The 27,202-nt window shown below is 50.5% G+C and overlaps 1 protein-coding gene across 1 annotated transcript; it reads left to right on the top strand.

Moving 5' to 3' along the window:
• Positions 1 to 2,272: 2,272 nt before the first annotated feature.
• Positions 2,273 to 22,761, top strand: LOC108634663 (liprin-alpha-1-like; the record flags this gene model as incomplete). The annotated part of the gene is made up of 12 exons (XM_018044727.1): positions 2,273 to 2,389; positions 3,482 to 3,586; positions 4,058 to 4,222; positions 5,093 to 5,178; positions 5,879 to 6,004; positions 6,205 to 6,406; positions 8,330 to 8,476; positions 9,851 to 9,967; positions 15,017 to 15,240; positions 17,043 to 17,274; positions 21,607 to 21,749; positions 22,601 to 22,761. Coding segments are annotated over exons 1-12 (1,825 nt in total), but the record flags the coding sequence as incomplete, so codon positions are not given.
• Between the last annotated feature and the right edge of the window lie 4,441 nt (positions 22,762 to 27,202).

The following is a 27,202-nucleotide window of genomic DNA, read 5'->3' as shown; positions in this document are numbered from 1 at the left end:
CACCACAAGGTGATTGATACTCAGCGCTCAGCCGGTTTGGGCTGAGTGCTGGGTATGTTTTCTGTGCCTCCCTTTTCTTGGGGAGCTTAGTCTCTACCATCCGGACTGACTAGTCAGGCCTGCGGTTGAATTTTTGTCTTCCCAGCCCAAGGAACTGTCCAGAGCTGTTAGCCAGTCCCCTCTGCTTGACTTTTTCCCTGCCTTTCCTTCCCAGAGTCAGCTTTGTTCTGATGCCCCGAGGGAAGGAGCGGCCCTCTCAGTCTCCAGCTCCCTCACTGGGCTTTTGTTTGAAATCTTGGATTGTGGCTGCCTAAGGACCTCTTTTGAAAAGTATTTAGCTTCTCTAGATCTTTGTAGGCTGACCCACAAGCTGCTTGCATCTATAACTGGAAGTGGGGAAGCCCCAGGTGTCTTCTCTCATCTGAAGCCACATGTAAAATTCACAGTAATTATATTGATCATCTTTGGTACTGGGGTAAACGAGAACCAGGGGCCCTTGCTTATTACCCACGGTTGTGTTTCTGATCAGAATCCCCCACTTGCCAGGGCTGTTTCAATGCCACTTGAACTTGGGAAGAAGGAGGGGCAAGCGGCCCATGCGGCCTGGGGACAGAGGAGCCAGTCTGCCCTCTTCCCTTGCCCCTGCCGGCCCAGGGCAGGCCTTGTGATGACAGGCGGCTGGTAGTGGAGGAGAAGGCTGAGGAGGAAGGGGTTGCCTGAAATGTATTCTGTGATGTGGTCACGTGCGGGTTTTCTTTTTCAGTGAAAAAATGACTGCTTTGACTCTTGTCTCCAGTTTCACTTTAAGGTTGAAAATGAAGATTTTATTCTTAAAGTTGAGCACAGTGATTTTACAGTCTTTTTGAAAGCAACAGTTGAGGTTTTCAAAAGACATCTCAGAGAACTCCAGCAGATAGAGTGAAAAAAAGAGAATGTGTTCAGGGTGAACTGCGGGCGCAACCCCAAACTGTACTCTGTCTCTCCCAGAGTCTGTAACTGCTGAGATGGGTGGATATAGGGCCCCAAGCACCCGGGGGACCGAGGTCCTCAAGGGACAGCAGAGGGCCCGGCTGAGCCAGGAGCAGTATGGCCTGTGCCCTGGCGAGTGGAGAGCCACAAGGCTGGGAGTGGGGCTAGGAGAGGGGCTGGGAGACTCGGGCGTGGAGGGAGGGGCAGCACCTGGCGGGGTCTGGGAGGGGCTGGCTGTCGCGGCTCAAGGCAGGGACACCCCTGAACCTCCACCGTGCAGCCCCCACGGGGCAGAGTTGTCTGGCAGCCCAGGGTCAAAGTGAAGAGGGCGAGTTTGCAGTAGATTGACGGAAGCCCTGTACCCTCTGTGAATTCATTTTTTTAAAATTAATTTATTATTTTTTTAAGATTTAAAATGTTTTATTTATTTTTTTAAATTTTAAAATCTTTAATTCTTACACGCATTCCCAAACATGAACCCCCCTCCCACCTCCCTCCCCATAACATCTCTCTGAATTCATTTTAAGTGCCTGGAGCGAGGTTGGTCAAGCCCTTGCTGAGCTCGACTGAGGGAGTCAGTCAGGGAGGACGGAGCTCAGGGTGAGTGAGGGGCAGCTAGCGCGGCGAGTCCTTGTCACCCGGGTGGGTTCTGGGGACACCCTTGAGTTCAGTGGTGCCCTTTCAGTAGCCTCACTGGAGGCTTGTTTGGGGGGTAGAGGAGGCAGAAGCCCACTTAGAAGACATGCTCATTCCTAGTGGTGGTGGTTTCTGAAGCAGTTTCTACTATTTGCTTCGACTGTGAACCAGTATCCTTGCAGGGTCGAGTCTGATGGTGGGCCTGAGCTGTGGGCACAGCCTTCCTTCTCCTGCACCCCACACTCATCTGTCGCCTTTTGGGCAGCCCCTCCCCCCTCTCTATACCCTTGATGGTGGGCCTGAGCCCAGCCCCCCTGTTACCACGGAGCCCCTTGTGACTGAGTGGGTTCCGGGTGCCAGGCTCCCGGGAGACGTGCTGGAGGCAGAGCCTTCGTGCCATTTCTTCTAGAGACAGCAGCGCTGGTGGTCGTAGTGTGAGAGCGGTGGTCCTAGTGTGAGAGCAGTGTGTCTGAGGGTGGTGTGTGAGAGCGTCGTGTGTGAGTAGTGTGTGAGAGTGGTGTGTGAGAGCGGTGTGTGTGAGAGCGGTGGTCGTAGTGTGAATAGTGGTGGTCGTAGTGTGAGATTGGTGGTGATACCTCGGGTGCTGAGGTATCTAACCGTGAAACAGCAGCTGCCCCTGAGTGGGGGGCTGCCCCCATCCGCGAGGATGGGTCGCAGGAGGGCCCGCCTATGGGCACTTTTCCAGTGCTGCATCCCCAAGGCAAAGGCCAAGACAAGGAAGAACTTGGCCTCGGCCCAAGTCCTGGAAGCAGAGCGGCCTGAGGTGAGAGCAGCCAGGGGCTGGGCCCGTCGGATTGGCCTTCACCCAGCGAAGCGTTGCAGTTGTGTTTCATTTTGTTAGGAGGGTTGTGGGCCCTGCCGGCCTGGGCCTTTTGGCCTTCTGGGCAGGATCAACCCCAGCAGGTTGACCTTGTAAGTGGTTGTGCAGGTGCTGCATGGAGGACGGGCGGGGGCCCCACAAGAAGGGAAACAGTGTCTGTAGGAGTCACTGGGGCACATGGATTGAGCTATAGAGTCAGTCCTTGAAGCAGAAAGGCTAAGCCCCTTAACCTCTCCCATCTTACAAAGCACAGAACTGTGTGTCCAGTATCTTAATGACGGGTACCTACTGTTTATGTGTATAACATACACCCTCATAGCTTCACATGTCTACTACATGCCTCTTAACAAGTGTTGGGCAGTGTTCTAGGTGCTGAATACTCAGTATGCAGTAGGGGATATGTAGCCCAGGATTTTTTTATTTGTGTAAAGAAAACTAGAAGAATGAAAGACTCCATGTGGTTCAGTTTGAGCAAGTTCACCACGTGGACGGCACCACGTGCATGAAAATTGTGATAAAATACGTAAAACATGAATTTAACATTTTCTCCAGTTTATTGAATGACTGGGTGACTTCAATGGAGTCAGGCTAACAGATGGCCTTGGGGTGCCATCAGCCTTTTTCCCAGAGGAACACTCCAAAGCCTGATGGCCTTGTAGATCTTACCTTTCTTCCTCACTCTTCCCAGCGGTTCTAGATCACTTGTCTGTGTGTCATTTAAGAATATCTTTATTCACTTTGTTGTTAGGTTTATGTTTAGGGAAGTTTCTCAGACGTCCCTGGGTCTTGAGAAGGCAGGCTTGGATTCCGGGTTCTCCCCTGCCGCGTGCCTGCCAGGTCGAGGTGGAGGCTGAAGGCCGGTCTGAGTTGTGGTGGTCTGTGTGGTCTTGGGGTCAGTGGACCCCCTCTTCTCTGGAGGGGCAGGGAGACCCTTTGTGTGGCCTGGAGAGACTTGACAGGGTCAGTCTTCAGAGTCTCGCTCTCTTTTTAATTTGTGTTTTCATTTAGTTACTTACTCATTTCACTGTTTTCTAGGAGTTGGCAACATCTACGGAAGAGCAACTCAATGTATGCCGGGAACAGCTTCTTGCAAGAGAAGAAGAAATAGCTCTGCTGAATGCAGAGCGGAATAATACCAGGGTCAGTAGGGGAATTCTCACGTGTTGACATTTGCCCCGCGGGGGTCACCGCTGGGCTCCGTGTTGCAGTCTTTAAACTCTGTCTGGTTTTCAAGTCATTTTTCACATCTTCCCACTGAGCAGACCAGGGTAGATCAGTTTGGAGTTCTCATGCTTTGCTTCAAATTTATAATGAGAGCTACTATAATTTTAGTACATTTGAGGAGGGAGTTCTCTTAACTTACAATTTTGTCCATGCTACAGTTTGTGTGGGGTCTTAGTTCCCTGACCAGGGATTAAAACCCATGACCCCTGCAGAAGTGTGGAGTCTTAGCTACTGGGCCACTGGGGAAGTCTCCTCTAACTTTAGACTGAACTGGCGGGATTCCGACTTGCCTTAGCATGTTTCTGGCTGTAGCATGAGGCTGAGAGGGGTTATCAGCCCTGAATTCAAGCATGAGGTTGACGGTGCTCCTTTGGCCCTGCCCTGCAGCTGCTGCTGGAGCACCTGGAGTTCCTGGTTTCCCGGTATACACCGTCCCTCCAGACGACGGCGGGCAAGTGGCAGGCGCAGTCCCCAGACGGCATGACCAGCGAGCTGGAGGTGCTCAAGTCTCTGAAAATACTCTTTGAGCACCACAAGGCCCTGGACAAGAAGGTACCATCCACCCGGCCATCCTGGATTTGTACACTTGCAGCCTTGTTAGGTGGATGATGCATGTATTTATGTAACTAGTTGACTTTTGAGCTTCTTGAATTCTTGTAAATACTTTTTTTCTGTAAGAAGTCAGAGTTTTATATGGTTAAAAAGTGTTGCCTGCATACATGCTCAGTCATGTCCGAGTCTTGTGACCCTGCGGACTGTAGCCCACCATGCTCCTCTTTTCCTGGGACTTCCCAGGCAAGAATACTGGAGTGGGTGGCCATCATCTACTCCAGGGTATTGTCCTGACCCAAGAATCGAACCTGTCCTCTTGTACTGCCAGGTGGATCTTTACCGTTGGTCCACCTGGGAAGCCGCCAGTTAAAAAGTATTAGTTGGTATAAATGTCTCAGGATTTATTACATTCTGTATATCAATTTGCAATTAAAAACTAAGTCACAGAATTATTTTAGAATAACATTTTTTTTCCTCTCAAACTTAGAATTTAAAGCTGTTAATAAGCAGATTTTTTGATGTTATGATCAATGAGATACATTAAATGTATTCTGTTATAGTAGCCGCGTATGAGGGTGACTATACAATGGCAACCCACTCCAGTACTCCTGCCTGGAAAATCCCATGGGTGGAAGAGCCTGGTAGGCTTCCGTCCGTGGGGTCACGAAGAGTCGGACGCTGCTGAGCGACTTCACTTTCACTATTCCCTTTCATGCACTGGAGAAGGAAATGGCAACCCACTCCAGTGTTCTTGCCTGGAGAATCCCAGGGACAGGGAAGCCTGGTGGGCTGCCATCTATGGGGTCGCACAGAGTCGGACACGACTGGAGCGACTTAGCAGCAGCAGCAGCAGCAGCTTACACTAAGAAGTGCACTCACGTATATACACACATCAACACACGAGGAGCACTTGGAAGGTGTAGTTTGTTAGAAGAATTAGGTGCCACACATAACAAGGTAAGTTAGATCATTCATCGTGTAATTTCAGTTAGTTCAGTTCACTTCAGTTCAGTCACTCAGTCGTGTCCAACTCTTTGCGACCCCATGAATCGCAGCACGCCAGGCCTCCCTGTGCATCACCATCTCCCAGAGTTCACTCAAACTCACGTCCATCGAGTCGGTGATGCCATCCAGCCATCTCATCCTCGGTTGTCCCCTTCTCCTCCTGCCCCCAATCCCTCCCAGCATCAGTTTTTTCCAATAGTCTAGTCTTCTCATGAGGTGGCCAGAGTACTGGAGTTTCAGCTTTAGCATCATTCCTTCCAAAGAAATCCCAGGGCTGATCTTCCGAATGGACTGGTTGGATCTCCTTGCAGTCCAAGGGTTTGTCATTTGTATCCTTTCATTTTAAAAAAGTATGAAGGCTGTAGTGGTGGACATCAGATGTTCTTTATCTTTCTGATTGAGGACCAGCCCACCTGGTCTAGTAATGACTAGTAAACTAGACTTGTGGCTCAGAGCTGCAGGATCTCTTAAGCACCCCTTTGTCCAGGAGGAGACAAATTCTGACTCGAATCACCTGGTTCTATTTGGGATGGATAGCATCACCATGTATTTTCTTTTTATGCTGTATTTTCAGTTTTGAGTTGAGTTTTTCCAAATGGAGTTTTGCTGTCTTTACTTATTTCTTTATTCTGATGCAATTTTTTGGTTTTCGCTGATGATTCTTAAAGAGAAGAATAACCCAAAAAAGATACTAATGGACAGGGTGCTTGATGTAAATCACAAGCAAGAAAACATGCCAAGCGCCAATGGAAAGGCATGTCCTCGGTCTCACTCTCTGTCTGGTTCTCGTCTTACTATCCAGTCTGTGCAGGGCTGTTGAGACCTTTCACCAATGCATCATGTAGGTCTGAGTGGCCGTGAGGGTCGTGTGAGCTCCAGAGCGCAGAAGGCAGTTTTGACTTCACCGATTTCCTGGAAGTGCTGCGTTCCCTCCCTCCCAAAACAAGGCTGTCTAAGGTTTCCTTTCCCCCTTAGAGAACCCGCGACGAAGACCTGGCTCAGGTGATCGAGCTCAAGGAAATCATCAAGAAGAAGTCACGGGAGCAGAGAGAGATGAAGGACCACCTGGCAGCCCTCTCTGCCCACGTAACAGAGCTGGAGAAGGACCTGGACACGGCCAGGAAGGACCTCCTCAAGTCCAAGGAAGTGAAAGTGAAATTACAGCAGGACGTCCGTGAAGTGAGTGACAGTGGACGTGTCTGTTGTCCTGAGGCAGAATGTGGGTCCCTTGTTCTCCCCGTGATCTCAGCCTTGGCATGGCTGCGTGAGCAAGAGCAGAGCACGGGCGAGACCGCCACTGGCTGTCTTCCTGCCTCTGCGTCGAGGTCTCTGGGGTAGAAGAGGCCTGGTCCAGGCGCCGCATTGGCAGTGGACCAACATGAGGGCAGTCCTAGCGCTGTGCTGCACCCTGGGTGTGGACTCCTCATTTCCACAAGTTCTAGGGGGCCTAGTGTGTTCCTTTTTAAAAAATTCATTCATCTACTCATTCATTTATTGGAGTATAGTGCTTTACACTGCTGTGTCAATTTCTGCTGTACAGTAATGTGAACCAATCATATATATATATATATATATATATATACACATACACACACACACACACAAATATCCCTGTTTTTTAGGTTTCCTACCCATTAACTTCACCACAGAGCACTGAGTAGAGTTCCCTGTGCTGTTCAGTAGGTCCTTACTCGTTGTTGACTTGATGCATAGTATCAGTAGTGTATATATGTCAACCCCAGTCTCCCAGTTCATCCCCCTACCTGCCTGCTGAATATATTCCCGATGATGCTGAAATTTCCTTCTGATTCACTGAGATGAGTCTGAACATCTGTGGAGCCCGCTCTCCTGGAGAGATGGGAACATGCTGTGTGGGCTCTGCTGAGGCAGCTTGCCTGGCCATCTTCTCTAGTTTTCTGAGGTTCCGCTCCTTGAAAGGATGTGTGACAGTGATACCAGCGGTCAGACAAGTCAAGTGGCGTTTGCTCACCCTCAGATCCTCAGGCCTGTGCTGTGTAACCATGCAGAATCAGGATGTTTCTGGTGGTCGTGTCTGTGGGTGTCGTGATTTATGAGAAGCTCCCTAACGGTCACTGTGAAAACAGAAGAGAGCTGGGGGCTCAGGCCTCCTCCTGTGAGCCTCGCCTCTCCTCTCTGCCCAGAGAGACAGCACCCACCCTGCCCCACCCCTCCCCCGAGAAACCATCTCAGAGTGCACCCCTCCAACATGTGGTACAGCAGGTGTGCTTGTTTAGTAGCTCCGTGTGAGAACTCAAAACAGAAATATTTGCACATGTTTGTATAACGTGTTCACACTACTGTTTGGCAACAGGAGGAGATTAGGTGGCAGAGATTAATACATAGAGAATTCTGGAAAAAGCGTTTTTAAGACCTTTCACTTTTAATGTTAGGACAACATCGGTTACTTAGTGAGCACGGAGGGACCTGAAATGGATTTTGAGCCGGCGGACAGGACTCACATCGGCAGCAAGCTCTGCTCCTGGTTTGAGTGTTTCCTACATGGGGTGTAACTGCTTGAGAAGAACTAGGCTTGAGAAGGCTGCTCCCAGTTGTGTAACACTTTGACTTCTGTTTCTACTCATTAATATTCTTATTTAATTTTGAGGAAATTGCATGAGATTTTTCCAACTTTTACCTGAGGAAATGAGCCTCAGAGCTGCCTGTAGGATCTGTTGAAGGTCCCTCCCTGTTCTGGGTCAAGCCCGCCTGTATGGTGTAGGAGACAGAGATCCTCATTTCATGCCAGATACCTTCCCTCCTGGAATTCTTGCAATGACAGAGGAGTTTAGTGTACTTTTTGTTTGCTGGTTGGGTTTATGATGTAGAAAAGAAGCTTGGTAAATCGAGTGGCCAGACAGACGTTAAGACAGATGGGTGCCATCGTGGCAAATGTGACATTTGAGGTAGGCGCGTTTTTGCTCACATCTCAGAAAACTGCCCTGTCTAGGACTTTAATTTTGAGGACGCTAATTTTATGTTTGATTTGAAACTTAGGATTTAGTCCCGCTTTTTTACTCTTAAGTGTATCGGCGTATTCTATGATAATGACTTCCCTTTTCTCCTCTGCAATGCCTGGTGTAGGCTATGGCCCAGAAGGAGGACATGGAGAAGAGAATCACTACACTTGAGAAACGCTACCTCACTGCACAGCGCAAAGCCATCTCTGTGCACAACCTCCATGATAAACTTGAAAATGAAATCGCAAATAAGGATTCTATGCATCGACAGGTAATGGCTTTTCCTGAACTGTGTCTGACTTCTGTAGTAGTGAATACTGAGGAAGGAAGGTAAAGACCTTTTCATGTGACTCCCATGTTGGAAATCAAGTCCCAGTGTAAAGTTCTTATGACCCTAAAATACTGCGTTCAAAAGTGTGGATGTACATCATGAGAAATCAGCTGTACTGAAAGGAAATACATTTTTTAAAAATTGAGGGTGACTGCAACTTAGAGGTTTGAATTATTCGGGATTTGGGTTGACCATTTTGTGGAATTCCACTCCTGACTCTTGTTTTACTTGACTTGAATCTGTTGGCTTGTTAGCATTTTACTGAAAGAGCAGAGAGCAGCAGGGAACTTCACAGCAGCTGGCTGCCTGTTGGGAACTGGGGTCACTGTGACAAAGGGCAGGGTTAGAGCTCCAGTCTGATTAGGGTTTGTACTTCCTGTGGTTTGGTGAGCTTTACTTGCTCCTGTTCCTGTGTGGTCTCACAGAATCAGGACTTAATCAGGAAAACCAAATCTGGCTTCTCCAAAACAAAGTGAGTCAGTCTGGTGTGTGACAAAGTGTATCATTGGCCCCACTACAAAAATAAAATACTAGAAAGCCATTGAAATGTATGATGTGGAATGCTAATTAAGAGCATTCCGATATACAAAATAATGGCTGTAAAAGGCAGATCAGAAAATACTACGTACCATATGCTGTTGTTTTCTGAGGGTTTTAAAGCACATCTTATTGTTTATGTATGTACATAGAGTAATACACACACAGAAAAAATAAGAAAAATGCTTAGAAATAAATGCTAACCTCTCAGGAACCCGAGCATATAGGTCATTTCATTTTTTTTCTTTTTCAAAAAAGAATCTGTCTAAATGTTCTACACTGAAAGTTGTCAGAGTAAGAAGATCTGTTAAAAGAATAATCATGCATTTACAAATATTAGTTGACTGGCATTTCCCCAGGCACACTCTGATCAGGTCTGTATTTCAGAGGAGATGAAAGCCATATTTTGGCTTACAAGCTGATGGCTGTCTGTCTTCAAATGATGATTCTGGTGATGTTTTAAGAAGGGTCAGTACTGACCCTTAACTTGTCAATAGGAATGAATAAGCTTCTACAGAAACCTGATCTTCTTTAATATATAAGAACTTTTTTTTTTAAAGACTTCTTTGGAGACGTTTGGAAAAGCAAATACTCTGGCAGGAGGTGTTCTGCCCACTGAGACCAAGCCCAGGAACACTGAGAGAAAAATTACCCTGACGCGGCTTCCGAAACAGAAATAATCCTGTAGACTCATGCATTTAGGTTTTGTCTCAGCTTACTAACAATGGCAGAGGCTACACCCTTGGCCTGTTTTGATGTTCTGTTCTCCCTTTGTAGAAGGAGGATAAAGACCGACAGCTGCAGGAGTGCCTGGAGCTGGCAGACCAGAAGCTGCAGCAGATGCTGACAGAAGTGGTGGCTGAGCTGGCTCAGCAGGTGGCTGCGCTCTCCAAGGTGCTGCTCTCGGTCCCCGGGGGGCGGGCGTGGGGAGGGCCTCTTCCCTTGCTGTCCCACCGTGCCCCTCCCCGTGCTGCTCAGTCCACAAAGGAGCGCAGACGCGGGGGTCGTGCTGCCCGTCTGCGATGGGAGTGCTCCCTGAGTGTCAGACAGTCCCCGCTCCTGTGTCATCCCTGTGTTAACTTCCCTCCAGTTTTGTCCTGTGCTCTGTGTGTCCCCAGGATGCTTCAGCTCCAAGTCACTGCTGCTCAGAGTTCAGTCAGCAACTCAAAGCCTAGCAGGATAAAGAACAAGAAAGATCCCATTCTCGTTAAGAGATGGCCAAAATAGCTCTGTCATGAACACAGTTTTAACTCTTTATTTATATATTGTTGAATAAGTCACAGCAGGGCACGGTGCAGACCCAGGGCCCCACTCCCAGCTTGCAGTCCCCGGGAGCCTGCGGGTGAGAGGCCACGTCCAGGAGACGTGGCGCTGCTGGGGATATGGTGCCCACAGCCAGCCAGCCACCCCATCCTTCTGGTGGGATAGGTGTTGCCTTGCACTGCTGGTGGGCACTGGCTGGGCATGGAGAGGTGGGCCGGGCCTGTGCTGACCTGGCTGTTGGAGCGTTGCCTGGAGCTCAGGGAGCACCTGAGGGGCCGGCCGGTTTCCGGACTCGGGTGGTGTCCTGTGCTCCCAAACCCTCCCTGAGCAGGGTCACTAACAGCCGCCAGGGGGCGCCCTTCTGCCTGTGCTCTTCCCCTCAAGGGCTGGTTTCTTCTCTCCCCTGGCATCTTTGCTGTCTGTCCCAGGTCGGCCTTGTAGTCTGAACCTTTGTCTTCCAGAAGCTCTGCCACTAAGGAGGCGAAACTGTTGGATCTTACCTCCCAGCTTAGGAAGGAAGAACGTGTGCCCTCGTGTGTCCCGTGCTTGCCACTGCCTGCTGCCCGCGCTGGCTCGCCCCAGGCAGTCTGAGGAGGGGGCCTGGGGCCAGGGGGAGCACCTCTCCTCTCACGAGCCGGTCACCAGCACCCTCCGTCACCCACGTGTCACACACGAAGCCGCGCTGGCTGCTTGAGCAGGCGGTCGGGTGTGCCCCCCGCGAACCCGGGGCCAGTGGTCCACACAGAGCATGGCCCGCTTGCCGCCCCTGCGGTCACAGCCTGCGTGCCGTCAGGACAGGGTCGTTGCAAGCGGAGCTGACGCTGTTCTTGGCCGACAGGCGGGAGAGAGACCCAGCAGCATGGAGGAGAGGGGCGTGTGGGCCGGAGACGCGGCTGGGCGGGGCCGGCGCTGCCTTTCTCCGCCGCTCCTGTCTCTGCCGTCCAGTGTGCGGGTGTGGCCCTGTCTGCTGATCCAGGCACCCAACCTCGGGAGCAGGGCCAGATGTGGTCTCCCCTAGGTGGTGGGCAGGGGCCAGGGGGTCCCCACGTTCAAGGAGGACGCTTGTTGCTCTGACCAGCCAGGCTGGGGAGCTGCTCAGCATACAGTTGGACCCTACGAGTGGCCCTCAAACCTGAGGGAGCCAGCCTGAGGCCGGTGAAATGGAGGGCATGGTGCCCAGGTGTGGAGGTGCTTGCCTCGGACGTGGCGCTGGAGTCCCACGTGCCAAACTGCTGGTCCAGACGTGGGGTATGTGTGTAGGATGGCTGCTCCTAGGCAGGAGGAGAACCGTAGTTTTGCTGCGACAGAAGGCCCGCCAGGAAAGGGTGATGGTGGAGGCTCGCATTAGAGAGCCCTGAGAGAGGTTTCCTGGAAAGGTTGGCCACACAGCGGTACCGACCATCCAGGAACTGGAGTGGGGATCCCAGGTCCAGCCTCAGGGGTCAGTACTGTCCCCACCATAGCTGTGTTCTTGGGCCTGGACTGCAGGGCCTCACATGTGGGCTCCCAGGGGCTGTGGTTCTGACTCCCATCATGAGACCTTGGTGAGGCTCCCTCTCTGCTTAAGCAGAGAGCCTCAGTGTCTCCCGATCAGGGGTGCACTTCCTTACTTTCAGAACTGCTGCTCAGACGCTGTTGAGATTGGGATTCTGTTTATGACTAAGCCAATTCAAAGTAAACTTTTGTTTTGCTTTAAAAATATTTGAATGCTGATGCCTTATGCCTTCATGCTAGTCAATAAGCATGACAGCATCCACAGGCAGTGTGCAAAGGAACAGACATAGATGTGTGCCCGCAACCCTTCCAGAAAGCATCAGTGAGGCGAAATCACCAGTGGCCCCGATGTTACCAGCCGCTGTGCTAGAACATTCTTCTAGGTCCACCCTCACCCCTTCGTTTCTTTCTTAGAAGTTTATTTCTGGGGCTTTGCTGGCAGTCCAGTGGCTGGGAGCCTGCCTTGCAAGGTCAGGGATGCAGGTTCGATCCCTGGTTGGTGAGCTAAGATTCCACATGCCACGCGGCAATCACATCAAAGGAATCCCGCATGATGCAGCTAAGGCCCAATGCAGCCAAATCAATAAGTTTAGTTCAGGATCTTTTATATAATGTGATAGAAAAGATTGAAGCAAGTAAAAGCAAGCATTCTTATATTCCAACTCCAGCCATCTCTCTTTTTATTTGCTTTGGAAAATGTCTGAGAACCTCTATCAGAGCAGCTCAGTGGGCAACAGTCTGGTGGAGGTTCAGGGAAAACCTGTCCCAGCTGCACCGATGCCCTAAAGACGAGGCCCAGAACCTTCGCCGAGGTCAGCGCTTGGGCGACACTTGTCTGAGAGAGTCCCATGGTCACTACAAGTTCTGCGGCACATTTTTCCCCCACAAAACCCAAGATGACACCCATACCTCACTAGAGAGCTCTCTTCACCCTGACCTGTGGGCTGGCCCTGAGGTGGGGATAGTTTTGTCTCAGGTTTGAATTTTACATGTGAAACCTGTGCCAGTTTCCTGAGTGACCACTGAACTGCAAAAGCTGAAAGCAAGTATAAAGCAGTTTCACTTACCCCAGGGACCTGGCCTCCTTGGATCTAGAAGATCAGTCGGGGAAGGAGGAGTTTTTCTGTGTACAAGTTCGTGTTAACAGTTGTCATCCCGCTTCGTGCCGACACTTCACTCTGGGCGCGAGGTCCGCCCCTCATCCCGAGGTGCTTTATGCTTTCAGACAAGAGAGTAGCCATCCCGCAGTCCATGAAACGTCTGTTAAGAATTGACTCTAAAGCACTGTATGTATCTTTTTCAGAATTCTCTCCTATGGGAAGTTGAAAATGCAAAAAAGCATTTAGAAGAAATGCAAAACGACAAGGTCCTTAAATCTCTAAATCCTTTAGAAATGTGTGAAGAGCTGAACTGAGCTGGGTTCATTGTTACAGTTACTGCAGATGCTTAGCGGAAGTGGAGTTACATTTTCCTTATGGCTAGTCCACTGCTGTAACGGGTATAGCATTTCTGGTTTTGAACATTGAATGTGATTTGCATTATAGGCAGATTTAGAGTGTGTGGCCGTTGTGTGTGGTTCAGAATTCTAAGTAGTCCTTTCTGGGTTCACCCGAAAGCTGAGACAAAGCATGAGCCTTTCACGTGGACAGTGTTGTCCGTCAGAAAGATAATACGAGCCACATACACAATCTAAAATTTCCTAAAAATGAGCGGGCTGCTTTACATGCTTTTTTCACTGCGAGTCTTGAAATCTGTGTGATTTCCACATCGAGCTTTGCACCGGCCTGCGTCACATCCTCAGTGGCTGCACAAGGCGAGTGACTGCCGTGGCCGACAGCACAGAGCTGCCAGGTTGAGTCGAGTGACTTGGAAACTTGGCCGTTTGACTTGTTTTACCCCGTGAGGAAGTGAAGTGGGGTGTAGAGGAATGAATGTGAGGAATGCCCAGGAATGCATGTGAGGTCCATGGAGACAGTCTAAAGCAATGAGAGGAGCCAGGGCAATAGAGTGAGTCCTGTCCCCCACCACCCGAACCCCGAGCCCAAGTCCAGCTTCTCTCTATAGACTTCGTTGTCGTCAATGGCTTGCCATGTTTCCTCCAGAATTTTTTCTATACCTGAGATGTAACTTCTTATTCATTATGGTTTAGAAGGGTTAGTATTGTTCTGAGTGTTTCTATTTGCTATGGAACACTTAGAGTACAATTTCTCAGAATGAAAATGTTCCAAAATGTGCGATTTTAAGGCGAGAGAATGGAGAGGATGTGCTCATCGGGCTGATGGGGGTGAACCCATAGGCAGCTAGTTCGCTGGAGCGGAGCAGGAATGATGGCAGGTAGTCCTGGAGCCAGGAAAAGGGGTGGCCCAGCCCTGGGGAGGGGTCGTGACGAAGACAGAAAGCGAAGGTACTGGCCGCGGGGGACAGGGAGCCGGCAAGCCAGCAGCTCGAGGCTGCCCCTCCGTTGCTTTGAGGTCATGTCTGGGAAAACAAGGCAGGACCTGGGTGAGAGTGGGGCAGGGGGGAGATCTGCGGAGAGAAGGGTGTGAGGTGTGAGAGCGGGAGGGCGGCACGGGGCCCAGCAGGCACTCTTGCATGCGTCTCAGATGACAGAGGCGCCCTTGCGGTGTGAGGGGCCATCCCCAGAACAGCCCGAGGGCCTGTGCCCTGAGAGGAGAGCCACGGGAGGCTGGCCCTCCCATCCCCTGGCTGCCCCTGCTCACTCCTGTCTGTGCGTGTTTAGACCAGCCTGGAAAACAGAGGGCTGGGAACCCGCGAGGACGGCATTCCTCGGCGAACTAGTACCAGTGATGACCGGTGGGGTGGACCCAGTGGCTGCGGAGCTGAAGGGTTTTTTTTTTCTAATTTTCCTTCAGCCTGGCTGATGGAAGCAAGGATATATTTTTGTAATTTTCGGTTTTTGTCTCTGACTCCATCAGCCCACCCTTGTGAATAACCTCATAGGATTGCCTTCCGTCCACGCTGAGACCTGAATGTCACCAGGCCATCTAGGAACTGGATTCTCCTCCTGCCCGTTTCTTCAGTACTGCTCGCTTAAGAGATGGCAGTGTCTCATAAGCAGGGTCCATTTGTCCAAAGTCAGGGCTTCCATGTAAAATTGTGTTCAGTTCCTGATAGACTTGAGGTGCCCAGAATGTTGCTGACGAGACATGGTCCTCTCGTGCTCAGGTGCAGCCCCTGAAAGATCAGGACCGGGAGCGTGGGCAGCAAGCCAGCGTGCTGGCCAACGTGGGCCAGCAGTTAGAGACTGACAAGGGCGTGTCAGACGGCGAGGGTGACCGGGTCACCCTCTTCAGCATGCCCGCTCTGCTGTCGCCCCGCGGCCAGGCCGATGCCAAGACTCCGGCCGGGAGGATTCAGAAGCAGCTGGACAGGATCAACGAAGAAAGCTGGTGGGTGCGCCTGAGCCCAGCTCCCCTGAGACTCGGCTTCTCTGCGGAGCTGTCTTCTGCTTAGAGAAGTCTGAGTGTTCCATAGTGAGAAAACTGACTTCAGGTCTGCTTCAGGAATTTTCAGTTCTGAGATTGCCCTTGATTATAGAGCTCAGTCAGCCAGGGCATTCTGTCCACAGTGTGGTGTCAGCACTCTGTGGGGGGGCGTTGTGGGGTGTCCCCCCCTCAGCTCTGGGCCCCAAGGTGGGTGAGGTGCCGAGGCAGTGTCCCCTGTGGCCTGTGCACCCTCCAGCACTGAGGGTTCGCCCTCGTGTGTCCCTCGGAGCCTTCTACGTTCTGGTGAAAAGCCACCTGGAACAGAAAAGCTGGGGTTCTGGGCTTGGCAAATTCCCACTCAGATCTGCATTTTCCTTTTTAACTTAATACATTGTGAAGATTGACTTGTTGTAAGACAGTGATCCAAGGACATGTGTTTGAGTTTTTCTCATCTCATCAGTATATTTACAATGTTTTCTTTAGACCCAGTCTTGGCAGTTAGAACAGTTTACAAAACAGGATAGAACCCAAAGGCCTGCCTCGTGGTGAGCAGGGGGCCCTGGGTCTGGGTGCAGCCGGGTGGCTGGGGCCCCGAGGCCTGCCTGGTGCCACACCTGCACAGCTGTGCCTCCTGTCCGGAGTCCACGTTCAGAGTGGCCGCAGGCCAGGTGACCCTGCACAGGACCTGGCAGAGCTGCTGCTCAGATTGTTCTCATCCCGTCACCCCTGGCGAGGTGCCCGTTCCTGCTGGTTGAGTGCGGGGGGCTCGGGGAAAAGGCCGGGGTGAATGGCACAACCAGCAAACGCAGATGGTGCCGCCTCTACTTTTGATGCTGAGACAGACTGCTTTGTGGGCCATGTTTGAGCACAGACAAGCTCAGAAAGATCGTCTTTCCTCATCCCCGTAGGAAATTTGGAACACTTCTGTATTAATATTTTTATTTTTAGAGCAAGTTGTCAGGTAAAAATGATTTTTCCTTATGCAACAATTTGACTTGATGTAAATGGTAAATTCTGTCCATCAACTTGTCAACAGTGAAAAACTTTCAAGATGTATAAGTAGAAGTGAAACTGGAGTGTTTACTACCTGTAAGGATCTTGTATTTTAATTGGAAAATCATTTTATTTGCATAATCATGCATTTAATCTGTATATAAAATCATCCGTGACACATTAGGGGAGAAGAGCAGTAACTGTGAATTCTAGGTCAATGCAGCACATTGACCTGAATCCAGAAACTCACACAAAGCTGGTGGAGAACTTCATCAAGTGATGTGTTTGTACATACACAAGCTTAAAACAAAATGAAAAGTGCAACTCAGCACTTCATCTGGTCTGGAGACTTGTGTTTAGAAACTCCAGCTTGCTCCTGAATCGCTGTTTTGGTTATAGGGAGTTCCGGATTCCCAGTGGAAAAGCTCTGAGGCACTGATGTGCATCCCTGCCCTGAGAGCAGGGAAGGTAAAGGTTGTCAGCTTCAGGTATCTCCTCACAGGGAGAGTCACCACCCAGGCCCCATCAGAATGTTAGAGTAAATAAGTCAAATCAAACGTGAATGATGAGGGGCCACTTTGTAAGACTCAATGATAAGTGATTCTAAGTTTGAGAATATTCCAAAGAGGGAAAGCTGAACCTTTTTGCTGAGACGTTAATTGAGCAACTCTTCCTGGAATTTGCTAATCGTGACACAGAATGAAAGCGCACATTTGCTGTCCAGACCTGTTCCTCTGTTGACAAAGGCAGGTGATGATTTTATTCTGTTTTAGGTTGATCCAAAAAGACAAGGAGAACATTGATCAGCGGGCGGAGGGGATTGAGAGCAGGGAGGGCAGTGGGAGCTTCAGCAACCTTCGGCGCTTTAAATCCTGGAGCTCCCTCAACCTGGATCCCGCCTCCTCGCATGCCGGCTCCTTCCCACCCAGCAGAGGGCGCTGCATGCCTGAAAGGAGGCAGCACAGCCCTGATCCAGAGGAAGACAAGCTGGGCTTCGTGACTCTGGTATGTGTCTGCCTACTCCCTGCCATGTCCCTCCCCGAGCACACTGCTTTTCTTTTGTTTGTTTGTTTTTTCTCTTTTTACTCAGAAGAAAATCAGGTACGTTTACTACGCTCAGAGGTCTAAGATTTTTATGTGTTTTTTTTTTTTTCTTTATTTTACAACTTTTTTTTTTTTTTTCAACTGCGTAGTCTTGAATCAGGCTTCCCTAGTGCCTCAGACGGTAAAGCGTCTGTGTGCAATGCAGGAGACCCGGGTTCAATCCCTGGGTTGGGAAGATCCCCTGGAGAAGGAAATGGCTGCCCACTCCAGTATTCTTGCCTGGAAAATCCCATGGACCGCGAAGCCTGGTAGGCCACTGTCCATGGGGCCGCAAAGAGTCGGACACGACTGAGCGAAATCATTCCATAATCACACAGCGACAAATGAGTCTTGATATTTGGACCCCTGGCTTAGGAATCTCAACTGGTCTGCTCGCTGATGGGCCTGGCCGCGCGCTCAGGCCAGCTCTGCGTGTGAAACCAGGTTAAAAGCCCGGAGCCCCAGGGCCCCAGTGAAGAAGTCTGGCTTCCTCACTCTTCCGAGTCTGAAAACGGGATGACGACCTAGGGCTTTTGGTGAGAGAGTGAGCGGCTCTAAAGCGCATGTTCCAGCTTTCCTCCATGTTTAGCTTAGGTTTTGCGAGTGCATTGCTGTTTACCCCATGAACTCATGTTTACAACACTCTGCTTTGTAACTGAGCTTGTATTTTCACTTTTTTTTGGTTCCCACCCGTTTCACGTTAGCTGCATTGTTAGTCGGCATATAATTAAATTAACTGTGAATCATTTAGCGGCATGTAAAGTGGTAACTAGTCCATTTTGTGGTCTATGGAGACACTGTTATAATTTGCTTCGTTGGCTAATTAGTTGATATTTAAAATTCTGTGACGATTTCTCTGTAGTTTCACGATTGATTTCTTTCCGAGTATTTGTAAAAGAACAGTTCTGTCTATTTTGTCCTGCTGTTGGCGTTCTCTGACGGTGTGTCTGCTTTCATCATTGGTTTTGATTTCCTGGCTCATCCTGTGGTCTGCTCAGTGGTTGTCAATCCAGACCCCAGCTTCCCACCACTGCCCCGCCTCGCCCCGAGGCTGCAGCTGACCCATCCATCTCCCCTTCCCCGTCCTCCCACCTGCTCTGGTCATAGCAGTGCTGTGGTCCACAGCAGGTGTCGCCTTAGTCGGGTTTGTGCTTTGTCTTCATGTCTCATCAAATGGTGTTTTTCCCCCATAGCAGTAAGTTTGAATTAGCATATCACTATGCAGTTACAAGCGTAATGTAGATGGATCCTAAACTGCATATCATGTGTCATTCATAAATGAGATTATCCTTACCTAAAGAAATGATCTTCTTCAGTGTAGAATTAATGGACTTTTGACACAATATCCTTTCTGTGTTGGTGCTTGTTTTTAAGACTATAAATCTCATCAGCTTTTGCACAGTTAATGTCTCTACTAGACTCTTTAAAAAGCATCTTCTATGGTTAACAAAATATAAAGACTGCACCTGCTATTATGCTAGCTTTCTTTCGTACATATTTTCACAGGGAACCTGCTTTAATACATTTATTTTGAGAACTTTTAAATCAAATTCTAGGTAAGAATTTTGTGTTAATGTCCAATAGATGGTTCGATTTGTTCAGTGTTCAAATAGGTATTATGGTAACTTCCTCATCAGTTAAATTACTATTTTAAAGTATAACATGTTTTCTATGAAGAGAACTAACTTATAGAGAAGTTTGGCTGAGAATAGACAACTGTTAAGGGCCTTTATTGTACAGAATGCTGTGCTTTAATACATCATGATGTTGTAATAGAATTGTATCTTCCTGAGTAATAATTTATAGTGTTTCTCTAGTAAATCTTGAATAGCTTATTTAATTCCTAGGTCAAAAGAAATGTTCTGTTTCCAGTTACATGTTCTCTAAATGTTCATCTCACTTATATGTTTACCATCATTTTTGCTATACTGTGTTTGTCTATACTGATTCTTGAATTTTTAGCTTCAAAGTCACAAGAAATCTGGTTTCTCTTCATTTCTTTGCATGCATCTATCAGCCTAGTGATTTAAGGAAGCATTGTCGAAAGGGAAACTACTTAGAAATTTAGCATGCCTCTGTTTCTCTGTGAAGTATTAGAGAGTCCTTATCATTTTACATGAATGAACACTGTGTGGTTGTGTACTGGTGAATAACTGACATTTTAATGGATGTAATGAAACTCACCCACCACTGGGTGCCAGGTGACGTCCAGGCTGCTGTTATCCCTATTCAGCAGACAGGGACACTGAGGCTTAGAGAGGCCGAGCACCGTGCCCAGGCTCCCACACCCAGCAGTGTGGTTCGGACTGGTCAGATCAGAGCCAGGAAACTTCCTGTGGTGCCGTCCACCCCGCTTTGCTCCAGAGGTTCTCGTGTCCATCACGGCATCCCTGATGGAGGGAGCATCAGGAGGGAGCTCCCTGCCTCTCCCGTTTGGTCACTTGGTTGAGCCCCTGTTGTTGGAGTCCAGTGCCCCGAGGGCTGGCCTTCCTTGTCCCTCTCCCACTCCCAGCCCGCTGATCGGAGCACTCCTGGGGCCTTCCTGCAGGACTCGGGCAGCCGTGCTCCAGTTCAGGCAGCTCAGTGCCCGGGAGCCCTTCTGCTGGGCACAGCAGAGCAGCGCCATCACCCTGGGGTTGGTGCCCTGGGTGTGCCGCTCGCCCGCTCTGTGGCCTGCTTTGCCCTCCTGGTAAGTGAAGACACGGCACTGCCCATCCTAGTCATGAGGGCACCAGTGGGGCGGCTCCCATCCTGGGGGAGGGCGGCCAGGCTGCGGACCCAGAGCCTTCCTTAGGAGGAGGCCCGGGGGAAGGGGCTGGCCGTGGTCCCTGACTCTAAGGCAGCTGTTTGTCTCCACTGAGTCCATAGTCAACCCAGGTGTGTCACTTCCCTGCTCTGTTCTTTGTTGTTTTCTGATTTTTATAAGTGCTTATTTTCACTTGAATTTGAGATTGATCCCCGTTCAGTTCCATGTGGATAATTTCTAGCCTTTGTAGCCTTCTGTTGTCTGAGGTTTCTTGGTAGAGGTCAGGGGAGGGTGCCCAGTTTATCCAGCTGCTGTTGAATGAGTTCAGCTGTATTTTGCACTAAGTCACTTTGTTGTCACCAAGCTCCTGTGGGGCTGCAGGGGACCAGTATTCTTTACAGAATCCCATTAAAAAAGGACTGGTTAGTTGGTTAAAACAACACACTCATTGTATATAAAAATACTTTCCATGCATGTTTCCTCAAACCTCCCCTGCTTAACCACACACCCAAATGTATAAGTGAGACCTGTCTGGACCCCGAGGGGTTCATCTGTTCCCCACACTGTTGCCACCAGTGTCTTTCCTATCTTCAGACCCAGCACTAGCGGAAGAGCTGGGAGTCCAGGCGAGATCATCTTTTTCTTTTTTTTAGTTTATTTTTTAATGGAAGGAAAATTGCTTTACAGAATTTTGTTCTTTTCTGTCAAACCTCAACATGAACCATCCATAGGTACACATACATCCCTTCCCTTTCGAACCTCCCTCCCATCTCCCTCCCCAGCCCACCCCTCTAGGTTGATACAAGATTATTTCTTAGTGAAGACCTAGGAGAGCTTTATGTAAACCCCAGGGAGCAAATGACACTCAAACTTGGTATAAGCACTTCAGTGTGTAGCCCCCGGTCTGTATGTTACTGAGAAATACAAGCCAGACACATGGTGTTCGCATGGAGGGCTTAGGTACCTTTTCTGTGTTTCACTTGTTGTCATGGGTTCAGTAACCTGCATCATCACTACAAATGATCTTGGGTGGTGGTACAAGCTGTTTCCTTTTCTCCTTCAAATAGAAAGGTCTGGATGGCTTTGCTGAGAGGTTTCTTACTCTTGCTAGTGGTGCCTCCGAGCAGCATCTGGCGATGAGCACAGTCCTTTCATCAGGGCAGTTCATGCCATGCAGGGTTCACGGTGCTGGCGTGGCTCTGCTGTCCTACCTGGCAGGGCCATCTGGTCACTGGATTTCAGGGAGTGCAGAGCCCGGCTGCAGGGAGGCTCCCGTCTGGGGTCTCTGCACTCAGTGGGGTGCTCTCGCTGCTCCACGGCCCCGCTTCTCTTGAACAAACAGTCCTTTAAGATAACATTAAGCTAGAACAAGGCATTTTTTATACTTGGCGGATAGCATAGCTAATATATTTTCAAGTAAGTTTCTGGTTATAATGTAAAGCCTGTGTGATTGCCTTTTTCGACACAGTCTATTGTTAGCCAATTTTACACTTACCTCACTCCCTCAGCTGCCAGCCTTACAGGAAGAGGTAGAAGATGACACCATCAAATGTGAAACCTCGAGCTCCACCTCGCTGCGGTCCTTTCGTCTGGACAGGCTCACGGGCTCACTGCGCACAGCCAGCGACGAGGACATCAGGGATGCCCACAAGTAAGGGGCCTGCTCGCCTCGTGGTCAGTTTCAGGAGCCCTGTGCCTCTTGTCTTGAAAGAGTTGCAAGGATGGTTGTAAAGGAATCCCACTGGATTCGGTGCCTGTGTTTAGTGGTGAACTTCAGGTGCTGGGGTAGAAGAGCTCAGTGACCTCAGTGATTTTAGAAAACATCTGTCTCTACGTGTTGACTCCTGTGGGAGGTCTCTTCCTGCTCTTGCTAGAGGTCTGCCAGGCCTGGGGCGCGTTCCTGATGGTTACGGCTCCATGCCTCTCGGCTTTGCTCTTGAGGGTCCCTCCCTTTTCCTCAGGGGTCTCCTCTCAGGAAACTGTCTGTCCCCTCCTGTGACTGACACTGTTCTCATTCAGACCCCCACCTGCTGAGCTCCCGTCGTGAGCCAGGCAGCCCTCGATGGAGGGCACATGTGGTCACCTGCCCAGCAGCCCTGCACAGTGACCATCGCTCTCCTGCCACGGCCAAGGACGGTCACCCTGCAGGAGGCGGGGGGAACTGCCCAGAACTGGGGAGCTCGCCTTCTCTGGGAGCGTCATCACCTGCCCAGCAGAAACCCTGAGGGAGGGTCAAGGCGCCCTCTGCACCAGCTCGTCTGGAGTGAAGACCTCCCTCCTTGGGGGAGGGCTCTAGTCAGAGAATCTCAGCTTCCTGGGCCATTGATTGTGTCCGGAAGCCTGCATTGCTCGTGTTGAGTGTGGGTGGTGAAGGAGTCTCCACTGTCTGCTGCGAGGTTGAGGCGTGGGTGTTGCTGGGTGGCCGGTTCTATCAGTAGGTCTTATGGAGGGGTGTGTGTTTGCACAAGGGTGCCAGTTAAAGGTCATTTTCTCTCCCCGAAGCGTGACAGGCTCTCAGGACGGTCCCAGGGGCAACCCCAGCAACAGCAACAGCAGCCAGAAAGCCCCAAAGAAGAAGGGCATCAAGTCCTCCATCGGTCGTTGGTTTGGCAAGAAGGAAAAGGGCCGACCTGGACACACCAGCAAGGAGGCGTTAGGACCAGGTGGGTGCTTCACCGTTCAGAGGGAGGAGGGTCTGCATGTATGTCCCTTCTGTGTCTCCCCCGCTGTCCCCACGAGGCTCCTGTCACTCACGCTAGGTGTCCTTCTGGGAGGAGTGGAGGAGGCGTCTGTCTTCTCTAGGGTCCAAGATGATCAGATCAGTTGATGAGTGGATGGATGGACGGGTGGATGAACAGATGGCTGGCTGGATGGGTGGGTGAATGGAGCATGGAATGAGTAAAGCAGATGCTTACTCCGATGAGAAACGTATTCTACGAAACGGATTGAGTAGGAGCCGGGCAGTGACTGTTTCCTCCAGAACAGTGACAAGTGTTTGGAAATGGCCTAAGTGCTCATCAGAGAGGAGTGAGGTACAATCTGTGGGCACCCCACAAGGAACAGCATCCCCTCCTTCCTGCCACTTTCCCCATCCCCAGGAGCTCATGAGGGGTCTGCCCATGCCCCCCACCCCAGCCCACAGCCACGCAGGTCCTCCTGGGGTCAACTCATCACACAGTGTTATCATCAGGCCCCCGTCTCTCTCGGCTTCATCTCCTTAAGGACAGGGTATGTTCCTGCCTCTTCAGCCAGATATTTGTTGAGTGTCTTCTTTGTGCTGGGTGTGGGATTTACAGGGTGAGTAAAACAATGTGGTCTGGAGCACAGTGAAGGGAGAAGAGAAAAAAAGGAGCAGATTATTCAATGCTATCCCTCTTGTTAGTAAATACAACACTGAGCTGGATGGTGCATTGATTGTATACCAGATGCTGTGTGTGCCCCTTACCAAGCAGGTGCTGCCACCTCCCGATTTGCAGGGGAGGAGACAGTGATGGTCGCGCGGTGAGGCAGTGGTGAGGGCAGGTTCACATCCACGCAGTGGGACAATGCGCTTTGCCGAGCCCCAGCCACCTCTCTGGTGGATGCCGCAGGAATGAGATGGCTCTATGGCATCACTGATTCGATGGACATGAGTTTGAGCAAACTCCAGGAGACAGTGACTTACAGCAAAGCCTGGAGTGCTGCAGTCCACGGAGTGGCCAAGAGTTGGACACAACTGAGTGACTGAACTAAAACCTGAGTGTGTGCTAAACTGGTTCAGTCGTGTCTGACTCTTTGTGACCCCAGGGACTGTAGCCCAGGAGCTCCTCTGTCCATGGGATTCTCCAGGCAAGAATACTGGAGTGGGTTGCCATGCCCTTCTCAAGGGCATCTTCTCAACCCAGAGATCAAACCCACATCTCTCGTTATCTCTTGCAGTGGCAGGCAGGATGTTTACCGCTAGCGCTACCTGGAAAGCCCCAGGGAACGCTGACAACTAGGAAATGCAGAAAATAAGGGGGCTGCTCCTAAGTTAAACTAGAAGAGCAGCAAGCACAGGATGAAAAGAGGAAAACACACGAAGAGTGACAACAATGCCAACAGAAACAAGCCGGGATGTGTTCACCCACAAAGAAAGTATCTGTGCCATTCGGAGGAGGAGCCCGCCAGCCCTTGGAGGGACAGTTGGAACCGGAACAAAAACCGAGACCATGGTCAGCAGTGCCCACCCACACGGCCCGAGTGGCATGGTGTCACTCACCGGCTTCCTGTGTCCCCAGAGCTGCTGGGGGTGACATCTGAGTGCTGAGGCCAGGCAGCGTCCCCAGGTGAGCTAAGGCATCCCTGCTCTCCTTCCAGTGCTGCTGTGGGGCTCTCTGTGGGCGGCCACCCTCATCGCCTGCTCTGCCACCCGCTGGGGCCCAGCTGTCCCCCTGGGACCCTTTCAGCCCTTGAGCTTGGGTGTTCCCAGTCCTCTGCCACACCGGACTGGGACGCAACTCAGGACTTGGGCTTGAGATATCAAGGAGACCGTGAATCTGGAAGGACACAGCCCTGGGGCCCTGGAGTGAGCATGTGAGAAGAGCAGGAGAGCAAAGCCCCCTCGGGGAGGCAGCAGAGCTGGGGAACGTGCCCACACCCACCGCTGCCTCTGGCACAAGTGCCTCTTCTTTGCCTCTCCTTGGCCTGAAACAGACCCCAGCTGCTGCTGCTCCGCAGGTGATTCCTAAAGATGCACATCCTGCAAGAGCTATTGTCCTGTTGCTCTGGGGCTGCCTAAGTGTGCTCAGGAGCATCAGACAAGTGGGGCTGCCACCGCTGATGCTGGGGGAGGGCCTGATGCTGGACTAGGGTCTGATGCTGGGGAATGTCTGATGCTGGACTAGGGCCTGATGATGGAGGAGGGCCTGATGCTGGACTAGGGCCTGATGCTGGAGGAGGGCCCTGATGCTGGATGAGGGCCTGATGCTGGGGGAGGGCTTGATGCTGGGGGAGGGCCTGTTGCTGGGGGAGGGCTTGATGCTGGGGTAGGGCTGTTGCTGGGGGAGGGCCTGATGCTGGAGGAGGGCCTTATGCTGGGGGAGGGCCCTGACGCTGGGGCGGGAACATCTGATGCTGGATGAGGGCCTGATGCTGGGGGAGGTCCTGATGCTCGACTAAGGCCTGATTATGGAGGAAGGCCTGATGCTGGACTAGGGTCTGATGCTGGGGGAGGTTCTGATGCTCGACTAAGGCCTGATTATGGAGGAAGGCCTGATGCTGGACTAGGGTCTGATGCTGGGGGAATGTCTGATGCTGGGGTAGGGCCTGTTGTTGGAGGAGGGCCCGGATGCTGGACTAAGGCCTGATGCTGGGGGAGGGCCTGATGCTGTGGGAGGGCCTGATGCTGGGGGAGGGCCTGATGCTGGAGGATCGGCCTTATGCTGGACTAACGCCTGATGCTGGGGCAGAACAGCTGATGCTGAACTAGGGTCTGATGCTGGGGGAGGTCCTGATGCTTGACTAAGGCCTGATGCTGGGGGTTAAATATCTGATGCTGGTGGGAAGGTCTGATGGTGGTGGGCAGCCTGTTCCCAGATGTACACAGAGTTGTGATTATAAATCTCTCTGAGAAATCTTTGTTTCATACTTTCCTGACCACCTTGCTATGTTCTTTTTTTCTGAAGCATAATTGCTGTGCAATATCGGTTTGATTTCTGCCGTACAGCAACATGAATTAGCCATAGGTGTACGTGTGTCCCCTCCCTCTTGAATCTCCCTCCCACCTCCCCCTGCTACATTCTTGTTTCTATGGATATATGAATAATAAAGACTGTTGACTAAAATAACATGAAAAGCTCCCACACACAAGTGTGCACACGTACACTCCCTAGTGCATCATTCGGGTCCACGTCAGGGTTGCCCTCGGCCACCCCGCCCTGGGATCCACGGTGAGCCTCGACACCTGCACTTTGTTCCCACCCTCGGCCTGCTGCCCACGCCTCAGCAGCAGGGGGGCCCTGTCCCTGCAGGTGCTGAAGTGATGGAGTCCCTTGTCTCCGGAGCCAAGGACATGAATACCAGGTCGGTCGTCCTTTGGGGACACCTATACTTCCGCCTTCTAGCCTTTCCATTGTATCCACCCGTTTCTCTTAACAGAATGTCCATGTGATGACACGGGCTCCCATGACCAGCTCTGGTCTGTTCTCATTGGGAATACTGCTTACCCTCGGCACTCTTTATTGGCAGTGGGAAATTTTGCTTCAGTCCTTTATTGAAAGAAAGCAATAAATAATCCTGTCATAAGAAATAGTTCAAAAGTAGACTGTGCATACTTTGTCACATATTCAGGAAGTTCACAAAAGATTAATAGAAAATCAGAATGTTAACAATGAATTGTAAAAGGAAAGGCAGAACACACATGTAAAGAGACGTGCCGTCTGTGGCTGCTGAGAGATCAGCTGCATAATAAGGCACCATGATCTGAACGCATCTCTTGCTGGCTGCTTTAATGTGCTGCTGAAAAGGTAAAAGTTACATTTGCTACTTATAGTATCCAAAATGGCTATGTCATCAAAATCTAAACATGTATGCCTCGGTCCATTCTTTAAACATGTTTACAAACAGATGTACAAAGATGATTTACATCAGAAAAATAAGGCCTTTGTCAGAGCTGCACTGTGCTGTCTGTCTGTCGGGGATGTGGCGCCCTCACTGTCCAGCTCGATGGCTCTGCAGCGGGTGCAGGGCATCGCAATTGGTCCTCGAAGAGTCTCACCGGAGAGGAGGGATCCGGGTCCACAGAGACTAGGTTACAGGAGAGATTGTCATAGTCATCTTCTAGTTATCCTTTCAGCTCAAATTTCATTAGAAGCTCACATTTAACACCCAGTGCTTTTAAATCGCTTCACGCTGCAGACAAAAAGCATTTCTTCCCAGAAACAAAGTACAGTTTAGGTCAGTCGTTAAAATACAACAATTGGTTGAAATTAAGTTCGCTCATTTCAGAGTGATTGTTGGAGAGCTTGGTTACATTCTGGAAGGATAATGCACACCGTGTCATGATGATTTTACAATCGCAGTAAAACCCCTTCTCTCATGGCTTAACATTTAAAAATTAAACAAGAATAATGACAATAAATGCAT

Source organism: Capra hircus, unplaced genomic scaffold, assembly GCF_001704415.2.
Source record: "Capra hircus breed San Clemente unplaced genomic scaffold, ASM170441v1, whole genome shotgun sequence".
In the NCBI taxonomy this organism is placed as follows: domain Eukaryota; kingdom Metazoa; phylum Chordata; class Mammalia; order Artiodactyla; family Bovidae; genus Capra; species Capra hircus.
This window is presented reverse-complemented; position numbering and strand designations above follow the sequence as displayed.